At 38.5% G+C, this 14,117-nt stretch overlaps 1 protein-coding gene across 6 annotated transcripts in view; it reads right to left on the minus strand.

Annotated features, from left to right (window-relative positions):
- The window catches only part of FGFR1OP2 (FGFR1 oncogene partner 2), a 196,595-nt gene that overhangs the window by 9,788 nt on the left and 172,690 nt on the right, over positions 1–14,117 (minus strand). For all 6 annotated transcript variants that reach the window (XM_044087734.1, XM_044087732.1, XM_044087730.1 and 3 more), the window contains one exon: positions 2,766–2,879. In XM_044087734.1, coding sequence (XP_043943669.1) covers positions 2,766–2,879 — 114 coding nt within the window. The remainder of the gene's footprint in view (positions 1–2,765; positions 2,880–14,117) is intronic.

The following is a 14,117-nucleotide window of genomic DNA, read 5'->3' on the forward strand; positions in this document are numbered from 1 at the left end:
AAACCTGCAACATGTCAGACTATCAATGCTCCATCTGTGCATGTGTGGGGCAACTGTACTAATGGACAGAAGTGTCTATAACACAAAGTTTAAAAACTATCTTGCTGATACTAACACATTTAAGCAGATAACCTTTGTAGAAGTGAAGAATCAAATAATGAAAGTGAACATGGTTATATATGACATGCAGTTAAATAATGAAATTACTTTAGATCTATTTAACTATTTTTCTGTACCATGCCCCAAGACCCCACAGATTTATGGAATTCCGAAGATTCATAAATCAATAGATGACCCCCCACTGAGACCCATTGTTTCGGGTAGAGGATGGGTGACCGAGCCCATCTCCAAATATTTACAGAAAGAACTAGCTAAACTACTACCTAGATGTAATAGTATTATAAGAGATACAACTGATTTTTTATGTAAACTTAATGAATGGTATGGTGTGGTAAAGAATGATTATATAATGGTGACATTAGATGTTGAATCACTGTTCACAGTTATTCCAATAGATTATGGTGTTGAAGCCATAAGGAGATTATTATTAATGGATTCCAACAAGCAACCATGTGAAGTTGAAAAATTGTGTTCACTTTTAGATCTAGTGTTGACAACTAATTTATTTTTATTCGATGGTATCCCTTATAAACAACAAACAGGAGTAGCAATGGGAACCTCGGTGGCGAATACGTTTGCAAATCTTGTGCTATATTACTGGGAGAAAAAATACATATTAAGTAATAATAATGTACATAATATATATGTTAAAAGCTATGTTAGGTTTGTGGATGACTGCTTTTTTGTATGGGAAGGAACTGAAGACAATTTGCTGCTATATTTATCCTATCTTAATAACACAACTAATTTTTTAAAGTTCAAGATGGATTATTCTAAACAAAGTATAGTGTTTTTAGATGTAAAATTATATAAAAATAATGAAAGGTTGGAAACAAGGATACATAAGAAAGAAGTTCACACAGTGAGATATTTGAAAAAAGCAAGTATGCACCCCCCACACATTTTTAATGGAATTGTTAAGTCACAGATGATTAGGGTAAGCAAATTAACAACAAATAATAAAGAATATGAAGCTGAAATATTAAAAATGAAAGATGAGTTTATAGTCGATGGTTATAACGCAACTACTGTTAATAATATTATGGAAGAAGTGAATGTAGGAAGACAAAATATGTTTAAACCAACATTTAGCACTATTTTAACTGGACCTGATGATATAAATACAGTAAAAATAATAGGGCAAGAACATAAAAGTAGATATATTATGACGTATAGTGGCTATACACATCAAATTATCAATATTATTGAAAAAAATTGGCCAATATTGATGGCAATGCCTGAAATAGAATTATTGGTAGGCCCTAAACCTAGATTTGCATACAGAAATCACCAATCTATAAAGAATATATTATGCTATAAAGATTTTGGGGAAACTCATAAGCTAGAACATGATAGGTTGGGTACTTTTAAATGTCAGAATTGTACCTGCTGTAAAGATATTTTAGAATCAGATTGTATATTTAAACATCCAACCACAAACAAGGAATATAAATTTTACGTAGCAGCAACTTGTAATACGAATAGACTGGTGTATCTTGCTACATGCACGCATTGTTATGCATTTTATATTGGAAAAACCACTAGGCGGCTAAAGGACCGAATTATAGAACATAGATCAGAAATCAATAGGAAGGTACAAACAAATGCCCTATATAAGCATATTATGGAATTTGAGAATCATAGTTTTAGATTTAGAGTAGTGGATGTAGTTAAACAATGCAAAAGAGGTGGGGATATAAATAATGCTATAGAGTTAAAAGAATTAGGTTGGATAATCAGACTTCAGGCAGACATGAATCCAGGTCTTAATAGTGCAATAAGTATAAAACCTGTTTTAGTTAAAAAAACAATTGGAAATAAAATAATATAACTGTTAAATATATGTATAAGCTACTAGTTTGTTAAATGTATAGTAAGGAATGTACTTTTAGAGTTTTTATGTATAGAAATATAGGTCAATTTTATATTTTATTTATGTAATTGATGTAATTGTTTTAGGTATATTATTATAGGCTGGTTTTGATCATGTGATTTTTAAAGTCCCTCTATATAAAGAGCATTCAGATGTGATTGTATATGCTGATGAAGGGATGTGTGCCCGAAAGCTTCATTAAAACTACGTTCTTGGTGATTATTTTGGTTGTTTTACATGTGTGCTCCCTCCCATGCAAAGACGAGGGCTATCACCACCATTCCTGATGTCAGTACCCGTTTTATGTGCTTCATATCTCCTCCTGCAGCACAGAAGTGACAAGAGCCAGTCAGGAACTACCAAACCTCTCCAAAGGATGGGTGAGACATAGCTGCTCATTTCCCAACCTCCCATTCCAAGCCATTCCACTGTCCAAGGCCACGGCTGAAATTGGGTCATCTGGGTAAACGATCATAGCTTTATTCCTCTTTGGTACAAATCCTGGTTATGTGGTGCAAAATTAAAAAGCTTTTATGCTTTCCTTCAGAAAACAGTCCACCACACACTGAATTATTACGCCCGCTTAGGATACAAAAAAGGTTAACCAATTGTACACACTATTCCCAGTGATGTGTAGCTGGCAGATTCTGGACATCCTTCTGCCCAGCTATGCTTTATAACACTCATTAACCTTACTCTAGAACCAACGCAGACTACTGCTTTAGCATACTACAGGCATAATGTTTATGAAATACATGTTATAGACACTCACTTCCAGCTGTGCGATATGCTCCTGCTCCTTATGAAACTGTTGTTCATCTACATCCACAGCTTTTCTCATTACTGCTGCCATTTCACTGATCTTGTCCACATGTGTTTGAAGTTCCTACAGAAAAACAAAACTGCTTCAGTTTTAATTAATTTAAACATTTGAGAAACAGTTAGGTAGGCTAGTTATGAGACCCTTTTACAGCCAATTCCCAGGTCAGAAAATTAACACTCAAGCATAATTCACACACTTTACGTAAACAAGTAAAACAGCTAGTTTAGTGGGATACGGTACAATAAAGTACATTAATGAAAATACTTAAAAATACAGAGCAGAAGAAATAGAAAAACAAAATAACAGATTTGCTCACACCTTCAGGGAGATATGACTGAAGTCAAGTGCTAGTCATAAGTATTACTAGTAGTAGACACATTAACTGGTAATTTCACTTTCAAATAAACAAAAAATGACAGGCTTCACGTTGAAACAACCGTTGCCTATCAACACCTGTTTGAGGGGTCTAACCTGGCAAGGGATAGCTCAGAGACACTGGAGTGTGGAACGAAACTCTCAGTACACCAAACAGAGGCGGATTTATATCAGGTTTGATTTTTAATGCATCTTCTGTTACGCTTACTGAAGAACAGTTTGAACTATTGAAAAAAAGGTCTCTCCTTTATTCCTGCCAGCAGGGCAAATCATGCTGAAATGCTTAAGGATTTGAGATTGTTAGGATGAAAGATTTGTTTGCATCTAATGATGGTGTCAATAATGACGAGTTGTCTAAATATAAAAAACCTAGTACCTACATACCAAATTTGCATCCTGCCATACAAACTTTTGTTAATGTCTGTGAAACTGATTTTAGACATTTATTTGCACAAGGAGCAAAATCTGGTTTCAGCAATATGACTATGGGTGAGAATAGGGCATTGAATGGGCTTAAATGTATGTATTCAGTGGAAATTAATCAAGCTGACAAGGGAGGGGGTACTGTTTTATTAGATAAAGAAATATATTTGAAGCAGATGAACATCTTGTTACACGACCCGAACACATATCAGTGCATTCCTAAAACTGTTGTTAATGGAGTTATGGAAAGAGTGTTCTTCTTGATATTTGATCTGTTGATGACAGGTCTGATTGATGAGCATTTATTTAGATTTTTTTTTAACACCAAGACTCCACTAGTTCCGAGGATATATGGCCTACCTAAGATACATGACGATAAGGTACCACCGATGAGACCTATAGTGTCTGGTGCAGGTTGGTGCACCGAACCACTATCTATAGAACCACTATCTATATATGTGGAAGGCCAGCTACATAAATTGCTTGAAGACTGTCATACGATTCTTAAGGACACAAAGACTTTCCTTGAAAGATTGCAAAATAGAATGACAATGATTGATAGTGATTATACGTTTGTGTCTATGGACACTGAGTATCTTTATATCCATTCCAAATGTGTGGGGCATAGAAAAAAAGTGAGGGAATTTTTAACTCTTAATAGATGCTTTGATGACAATAAGATTTTACTTATTTGTAGTTTGATAGAGGTCATATTAGAGAATAATGTTTTTGTAAGTCAGTTTTATCTTCAAAAGACTGGTGTGGCTATGGGCACTGCATGTGCCAATAGCTACGTCAATCTGGCTTTAGTATTATGGGAACAATGTTCTCTTTTATCGGACAGCAATGAGTTCTTGGGCAACATCCTGTGGTATGTTCGTTTCGTTGATGATATTTTTTTTGTTGTGGAAAGTTGATAGCTATGATTTAGAAAGGCTTCTTGGCTATATGCATAGTATGACTGACTTCTTGAAGTTCACTTCTCAGTTCTCTACCACTGAACTTAATTTTTTTAGACATTACTGTCAAGAAATCAGAGCGGATTTTTTTTGCAGAGCAGTATTTTTAGAAAACCAACTAGAAAGAATGCCTTACTACACAAAGAGTATGCACCAAAGACATACACCTAGAAATATGCTGAAGGGACAAGTATATAGGGTGCTTAGGTTACATAATAATGATGAGGAAGCACACATAGCGCTTGATGTTGTCCAACAAGAGTTTTTAGCTAGGGGCTACTCTAAGAGATTATTGCCACTATAGATGAAGCTTGGGCACAGAGAAGCGATAGGTGTAAACCATACCAGAGTGATATGGCACACACTTTTGAATCTGTCCCTACTACCAAAGATTTTAGAGTTGTTTTTCAATACTCAAGTGATATCAATGAATATGTCTCTATTATTAAAACACATTGGAGTATCTTACAGGAAGTGACAGGACTGATGGACAAGATTGATAATGTTACTTCTTTTTCTTTTAGGAATAATAAATGTTTAAAATATCTGTCACAAAACAAATGTCAATAGACCAACTGTCTTTATGCACAGTGAAACTTTTCCTTGTAGATTATGTTAGGCATGCCAGTACATTTATACGAGCACGGTCTATACACACCCCACACGTTACTTTACTATTAGGAGCACTTGTTATGCTGACTGTCGTACTACTAATGTAGTTTATTTTTCCTTTTGTCAAATTTGCCATGCATATTATGTGGGCAAAACGAATAGGATGCTCAGGGATAGGATTTTAGAGCATAGGAGAGGTATTAATAATAACAAAGAGAGCAGTGCCCTGGCTAACCATGTGAGACAGACAGATCACACACATTCACACACATTCAGATTCCTAGTCATCCAAGTTATACATCCCAACATACGAGGGGGAGACATCAAGAACCAGACAAAGCGTAGAGCAGAAATGTATTTTTTTACTTAATGCTGTGAGACCTCCAGGATTGAATGGGATGAAGTCTTTGAAACCTTTTTTAAAGGCACGTTGCCTTAAGCATTAGGACAGAGAATTTTCTAATGCTTATATGTTTTAATTTATGTATTTATTTATATTGTTTTAGTGATAGGATTTAATTGCTGTTACTTATAGTAGCTATTTATATATTTATATTTGTACATATATCTTTAAGTGTTTAAGTGTCTGATTAACTTGAGTAGTGAAATATCAGTTGATTAGCCTCACACGATATTTAAACTGTTTTTACTGCATTTTATTTGTCTGATGAAGCGATACTGATATCCGCGAAACAGCTCACGTTTTCTCCTTTGTTTTTATGTAATAAATATTGTTGGTCCGTGGAAGATTGGTGCAGTTTATTTTTCTTCTTGATTATTCGTTTTCTGCACCCTTCTCTACCCTGAGCCGTTTTCATTATATTCTTTATTTCACTGATCTTGTCTATGTGTTTGAAGTTTCTACAGAAAAACAAAACTGCTTCAGTTTTAATTAATTAAAACATTTGAGAAAAAGCTAGGTAGGCTAGTTATAAGACCCTTTTACAGCTAATTTCCAGGTCAGAAAATTAACAGTCACAGACATAATTCACACACTTTATGTAAACAAGTAAAACAGCTAGTTTAGTGGGATACGGTACAATAAAGTATATTAATGAAAATACTTAAAAAATACAGAGCAGAAGAAATAGAACAACAAAATAACAGATTTGCTCACACCTTCAGCGAGATAGGACTGGCAACCTAAAGTCAAGTGCTAGTCATAAGCATTACTAGTAGTAGACACATTAACTGGGAATTCCACTTTCAAATAAAATGGACACTGATTAAAAGGGACTTACTACTGCCTATGGGACTGCAAGCCCTAAGTGTACAAAGCTCCCACTCGTACCACTAACTAATACAGCTATAACAACTTCTAGGGTCTGAGTGTGACTTATGACCATGTTTGAAGTTAACAGCAAAGCCCAAGGGATCACACTCTCTCAGGTCAGGAAAGAGCAAATCCTAAAATGTAACTCTTTGCATTAAAAATTGTTGGGAATATTTATCTTTATTTTTGTACTTCTGGTTCTGATGTGTGTTGAACATCCATAAATGTGTACATTTTATTAATTGTAAACCATGGAAAAGGAGGTAGAAAAACACTGGAACCACCACGATATTAAAATCAATCAACTCTGTTTAATTAATAAAAGAACAAGCGCTTTCACGCACATAAATCGTGCGCTTCATCAGGTTACAAGTAAAAGGGTTAGTCCCTGTCCTTATATACAATAGACCATCCACTTAACAAGACAATTAAACAGTAAAATTGATAATTATGTATGGTAATTAATTAGGCAGGAAACCATACCCATATAAGGCAAGGTAAAAGACATTAGCACCATTTGCAACCATACCAGTTCAGTATACATAGTGCAAATAAGCAAGACATAAAAATAGCATGACAAAGATATCTATACTTAAAACCTTCCATTGTAAAAGACCCCTAATCCTATAAACATGCTAGCCTCTTACACTGTTTATAAATACATTTAATGTGATAAGACAATATTCTAAACCAATAGGAAATAATCTAACATTCTAATAAGTGTTAAAAGTAATATATATATACTGATGTAAACTCCATGACAATCAAGGTAAAAATAAAGGGAGCAAAAGAAGAAGGAAGAAAAGGGAAAGGTGGAGAGGAAGAAAGGGAAAGGAGGGGAGGGGAGGAGGGGTATGGAAAAGGAGATGGGAAAAAGGTGTGAAACCAGGAAAAATAAAGTTATAAAAGTGCAGGCCTTATATTAACAGCTGTATTTAGCCCTGGTTCTATGTGTGCTCTAAGGATTAAAATCCATTTCAACTCATTTAATTCAAGGGTCCCTAGGGAATCACCTTCTCTCCTGTTTGGATATTGTATCTGTAGTACTCTAAACTTGAAGGCATGAGTCGGATGTGTTTGACAATGTTTGGCTAGGGCATTACTAATATTAGCTTTTCTTATGCCATAGACATGATTATAGACTCGATCTTTGAGTCTACGTGTGGTCATTCCCACATAGTAAGCCTCACAGCTGTCACAATTAGCCAAATAAATGACATTCACTGTGTCACATGTTGCGTAAAAGTTGGGTTCAAACAACAAGCCTAGCTCAGTACGTTCAAAAATCTGCTCAGTTGAAATGTACTTGCAGATACAGCATTTCTTACAGGGAAAAGTTCCCTGTCTGAGACTTGCTCTAATATCCAAGGATTTAATCTTGATATTCTCTCTGCACAATAATCTTTTCAGATTATAACAATTATTATACCTAAAACCTGGTCTCTCTCCGACTATTTTCAGTAATTCATTATCCATAGTAAGTAGTTTCCAATTTCTAGAGATGATATCTCTAATATACCCTATGTCACTTGTATATTTAATATCAAAAAGAACCTTGTTCCCAGCTTTAGACCTAGCACTATAGGCTACATGTCCATTTAAGACCCCACTCTTGGAGGATCTTTCATCATTCAAGATGGTATCATTTCTATATCCTAACACCAACTGGGAGGGATATCCCCTATCTAAAAAACATTTGGCCTGAAAATCCAGGAGCCACTCCTTGTCACTATCAATACTACAGAGTTTCTTTATTCTCGACATTTGATTCTTAACCACGTTGGGGAAAACATACCTAGGATGCATACTTCCATAGTGGAGTATGCCATTCCTCCAACATGGTTTCCTATATAGGGAAGTAGTAATTTCATTCAAGGCATTCTTACAAATTGTGATGTCAAGATAATTAACCTCAGTAAATGAATATTCATGAGTGAAATCCAGAAAGGTCGTAGTCGAACTCATGTAACCCACAAACTCATTCAGGGATTCAATGCCTCCATTCCAAAAAAGAAGGATGTCATCGACAAAACGTCTGTATAGGGTAACATTAGCCCTAAATCTCAAGTCATTGAAAATATATGTCTTCTCCCATGCATATACAGCCAGATTGGCATAGGCATTGGCACAGGGGGTGCCCATTGCCACCCCCCCATGTTTGCCTAAACATCCTAACTTGGAATAAGAAGACATTATTGTTCAAGATTAGATCTAAGAGGGAACAGATAGTTAGCTGGTCTGTATTGTCTAGATCACTCAGTTCAACTAGGCAATCTCTAACTGCATCCACTCCAAACTCATTTGGAATGCTAGTAAAAAGGTTTTTTATGTCCAGTGTAACCATTAGGGTGTCTGATCTTAAACTATCAAGCAAGGCAACACTTTTCAAATCCTTCAACAATTCAAAGGAATACTTTAAAATAGTGGGAATGAGACCTATCAGGGGACCTAGCCTCGACTGCACATAGTGGGACGCATGTTTGGTAACCCATAGCTTCCCAGATACAATGGGTCGTAGGGGAGGAGGAACTACCCCTTTATGTATCTTGGGAAGACCCTTGATAAGAGGAATTAAAGGTGCTTCAATCATCAAACCATGGAAAAGCAAAATAAGAGGGTTATGATAAAAGTTTCAGTATATTTCGTATTTGTACTGTATTCTTAAAACTGAAAGATTGTTAACTACTCAACCCATTCAAATAAAATGTGACTGTGCCAGGGGTTATGCAGAATTAACTTTCCAGCTCAGTTATTTATTTGTTACTGTTTAACGTCATTAGCATTACTCCCAGTGGGGTATAATCAAGCAATAATACCTGAAGTGAGGACACTGTAGACAATCAATAGACTTGCTCAGGGGTGTTCTGAGATCAAGCACTGTGGATGGAGTGCCTTTCTATCCCTTGAAAGTGCATTAATCTCCTATAATGCCTAACCCGGTGGGCATTAGTGCACATGGCAGTGCCCTCTCTTTTCATTCTATAGTTTTATGACTTTTAAAAAATGATGTTTGTTGGCGTTTTCCAGCAAAAACTAGTGTATTGCCCTATTTTGTGTATTATGTGTGGCTCAGCTCCAATGGGCCCGATGACTCCAGGCGGGTTCTGGTTATGTGCATCTATGACGTCATGCAAAGAATAATTGTTTGTGTCTTTCGGCTTTTCCCGGTTAGGGGTCACCACAGCGGAACTCTGGTCTGCTAATGATTGGCAGTAGATTTTTACGTGCAGGCTTGCCAGGCCTAATGCACAACCTTCAACGAAGGAACACCCATTCACTCATGTCGATACACAGAAGACGCTCTAACTGAGAATTGAACGGGCAACATCTAACGGTGAGGCGACAATGCTACCGCAGCACTACCACCGCAGTCCATCATGCAAAGAATGATCAATTTTTAATAAATAGAGAAACATTAAGAAGTTCTTTTTCTCACACGAGTTTTGTGCTTTAAACTGGTACTTGCTCATACCTGGTAAGGGGGAACCAAAATTTGTGTACCTTTAGAACTACAGAAAGTACAGTTGTGTACACTTACCATACATGTAGATGTTAAGAGTGCATTCACTGTTGCAGTCGTTACATTTGGCTTATCTGCTTACAGGTAGCCCTCAGTCGGCCTGATTAACAAAGTCTTGGGTCATGCGTCGGTTGCTCTCTCTTCTTCCATGACGTCAGTTCATCAGGGGTATAAAACATGCAGCCGACGTCATTACATCAGTTTTTCTTGCCCCAGATGTCAGGTGTCCCCCCAATGGGAAGCAATTAAATCTATAAATATACAATGTTACATCTCAAACAAAAAAAGAAATACACCAAAAAGCTTTTAAGCATTGAAAAGGAGAGAAGAGGTATAGCCAAACGAAGTCAGTGGGCTGGAGGGAGGGTAACTAGGACTGCAACAGTGAATACACTTGAACATCTACATTTATGATAAGTGTACACAACTGCACTATGTTCTTCATGTTTCACTGTTGCAGTCATTACATTTGGGTAGATTCCCAAAGCCAAGAATGGGAGGAGGAATTTAGACAGCATTAGGACCGGCTATAAGGCCCTGCAAAACTGCAGTCGCAAAGCCATCTCTGGATTTAGAAAAAACTGGCAAATGGTAATGCTTGGTGAAAGTATGTACAGAACTCCAGGTAGCAGCTTCTAGGATGTCCCTGGTAGGTACGTCTCTGAGAAAGGCTGTAGAGGTAGATCTGATCCCCTGTGGGAGAGGTTTTCCATGGTGCTTATAGCAGAAGTGAATGAAATGGCCTATCCATTTGAAGATAGTTCACTTTCAAATAGCCTTCCCCTCTGTCCCTGCAGCAAATGCCACCAGCAGTTCAGATTTCCTTTGATGTTTAGACCTGTCCAAGTAGAATCTAACTTGTCTGTGTACATCTAAGGAGTGCAGTATCCATTTCCCTTTGTTCTGTGGATTAGGAAAGAAGGTAGGCAAATGAATGGACTGATTAAAGGCCACACTGGATACCACCTTTGGCATGAAAGAGGGATTGGTCCTGAGGGACACCCTGTCCGCATGAAAGATGATGAGAGGCTCCACTGCCATAAGGGCCTGTAATTCAGATACCCTTCTTGCTGAAGTGATGGCTAAAATGAAGCGGTTTTCCAAGAAAGGAATGTTAAATCTGCAGTAGCAGCTGGCTTGAAAGGAGGAAGAGTGAGTTTCTCCAATACAAAGTTAAGGTCCCAGGCTGGAGTTGGTGCTCTCCTGGGTGGTCTTAAATTTGCGGCCCCTCTGAAGAACTGCTTGAGCAGTGGAACGGAGAAGAGGGGAGGGATCTGTGCTATAATGAGCTGCAATGGCTGAGGCGTGAAAATTTACTGAGGAAAAAGACAGGCCCTTGTGAAGCATCTCAGTTAAGTATTGTAAAATCTGAGGTAAATTGGGCACTGATGTGCTCATCCCTTGAGTTTGGTTCCAGGCACAGAATCTTTTCCATTTTTCAGCATAAGATTTTCTAGTACTATGCCTCCTTGCCTCTAAAATGACATCCATCATGGGTTTACTGAGGGATGGTCAAGGAGAGCTTAGGTAATTAGCCAGGCTGCTAGGTTCAGTGTTTGAAGCTGAGGGTGCAGAATCTGGTTCTCCTGCTGAGACAGCAGGGTAGGAGTCTGAGGCAGGTGCCATGGGGCCAACAGTGACACACTGAGCAGGAGGGGGTACCAGTGTTGGCGTGGCCAGGCTGGTGCAATCAAAATCATCCTTGGTTTGTCTAGTTTGATCTTTAGTAGTACTTTGGAGAGCAGAGGCAGAGGAGGAAAGGCATAAACTGATAGGTTTTTCCAGCTGAAGGACAGAGCATCTACTTTCCAAGCTTGTCTGTGGGGAGTCCTTGCACAAAATGTTTCCAATTGATATTTCTGGGGGGAGGCCTTTATCTGGGCTCCCCCCATTTGCTTGTCAACATGTTTAAAATCCATGGTTCTAGTTTCCACTCGTGTGGGTCCATGAGAGTTCTGCTTAGTCCATCTGCCAATGTATTTAGTTTTCCTGGCAGGAATTCAGCTTGTAGATGTACTTGGTAGCTCAAGGCTGTGTTCCACAATGTCATGGCTAGTCTGCAGAGGGGGTAAGAATGTGTACTCCCCTGCTTGTTTATGTACCACATAACAGTGGTGTTGTCTGTCTTTATCATTACTTGTCCTGGAAGAATGTGGTCCTTGAAGGCTGTCAGAGCATTCTGTGCAGCTAACATTTCTTTAAGATTGATGTGAAGGTGCATTTGAATTGGGTTCCATTTGCCCTGAATGCACCTCCCTGCCAGGAGCGCCCCACCCCCACCCCCATGCATAGTCTGATGTGTCTGTTAGGGTTTGGGCGACAGGGTGAATGGTAGTCCCTTGTTTTGGTGGCAGGCCTCTGCCCACCAAAGGAACTCTAGACGTAGACAAGGAATGATAGGAATCATTGCTTCTAGATCCTGAGAGTGTTGACACCATAGGCTTTTTAGATACCACTGTAGTTTCCTCATATGCAGTCTTGCATATGGAATTAGAAGAATGCAGGAGGCCATGAACCCCAAGTCTTGTAGTATTTGCCTTGCAGATAAGCAGGGTTTTTGTGACCACTTATTTGAAGTAGGTTGTCAAGTGAATTTGTTTCTCTGGCTTGCCCCCAGGAATATAATTTGTTGACAGGGTACCAGGTGTGATTTCTTTTCGTTTATAGTGTAGCCCAGACAAGTTAGCACCCTCTGTACAAAAGCCAGATGATTCAAAAGTATGTCCTGGTTTTCTGCCTGAATTAGACAATCGTCCAGGTATTGCTATATTTGACTATTTCTTTGCCTGCAAAATGCAATGACTGGAGCTAGGCACTTTGTGAATACCCTGGGCGCAGCAGATAAGCCAAAGGGCAGTGCAGAGAACTGATAGTGTATGTAGCCTGCTTTGAAGCATAGGTATCTTCTGCAAAATTCCCTGATCGGGATGTGCAGGTATGCTTCCTTTAAATTTAGTGTTGCCAATCAGGCATCTTTGCTTAGCATAGGAAGCAACTAGTGAAGAGTCAGCATCTTGAATTTTGGAATCACCAAAAAGGTGTTTAGAGTAGGCAGGTCCAGGATAGGACGCCATGATTTGTCTTTTCTGGGTACCAGGAAAAATCTTGAGTAGAAACTCTGTCCCTTTTTCTCTTCTTGTACCAAGTGAATAGCCCCTATGCTTGAGAGAGAGAGAGAGTACTTGCTTTTGGGCCTCTGCCCACTGCTTTGGAGGTAGATCTGGCCCAACTGCTTGGAGTTGGTGACATGTGGAAGTGAAATCTGTATCCTTGGGACACTATATTTAAAATCCATTTGTCCTGGGTAACGAGTCCCCAGTTCTTTGCATGAAGTGCAATCTTTCCCCCCAAAGGGGCAGTCAGTTGAAATGTGCTTGGAAGTTTTAAAAATAAGTCATTGAGACAGTTTACCATAGGGGGGAGTTTTATTATTCCCAAATTTGGAAGTGGAGGCTCCCCCACTGCTTAGTCCTGTGCACTGGGACTGAAGCCTGGGTGCTCTTCTGGATCTAGGTTTGGACAGAGAAGGTCTGGAAGAGGCAGGAAAGGACCAATTCTTAGAAGGCCAATGCCTACTAAATCTTGGAGGTTGTACTTGTAAAAAGTCTTTAACAGTTTGCATAGATTTAGCTTTTTCCTCCATCTTTTTAAGAACTTCTTCTGCCTTGTTGCCAAACAGGTGGCCCTGATTTAAGGGAGTATCCAGTAATTTCGCTTTAACATGATTTGGCAAAGATTGCTCCTTAAGCCAAGCATGCCTTCTAAGTACAGACCCAGTTACCGCAGCCCTGCAAAATGCCTCTAGTGAATAAATACCACATTGCAATGTATGTTTACCAACTTTTTCAGCAGAATGCATAAAATCCTGTAAATCCTTACTTTCAGCACAATCAGGAGTCAACATCATTTTCTGTGCAAGCAATCCAATAATATGCAGCTGATACTTTAACATATGAAACTGGCAATTCAAGGCCCTAATGGCCTTCTTACCCCATCTATCCAGCGCCCTGGAGTCGCTATCAGACGGGGTAGTTTTTTTGGCAGTAGTAGCTTTAATGCCCTTGGGTCCCTGTGAAATGGTTTCAGGATCCGCAATAGGATTTTTGAAAAGGAACTTGTGAGAGTCAGGAACCCTGTAA

This window comes from Protopterus annectens, chromosome 11.part0 (genome assembly GCF_019279795.1).
Source record: "Protopterus annectens isolate FY-2018-M chromosome 11.part0, PAN1.0, whole genome shotgun sequence".
NCBI classification, from domain to species: domain Eukaryota; kingdom Metazoa; phylum Chordata; order Ceratodontiformes; family Protopteridae; genus Protopterus; species Protopterus annectens.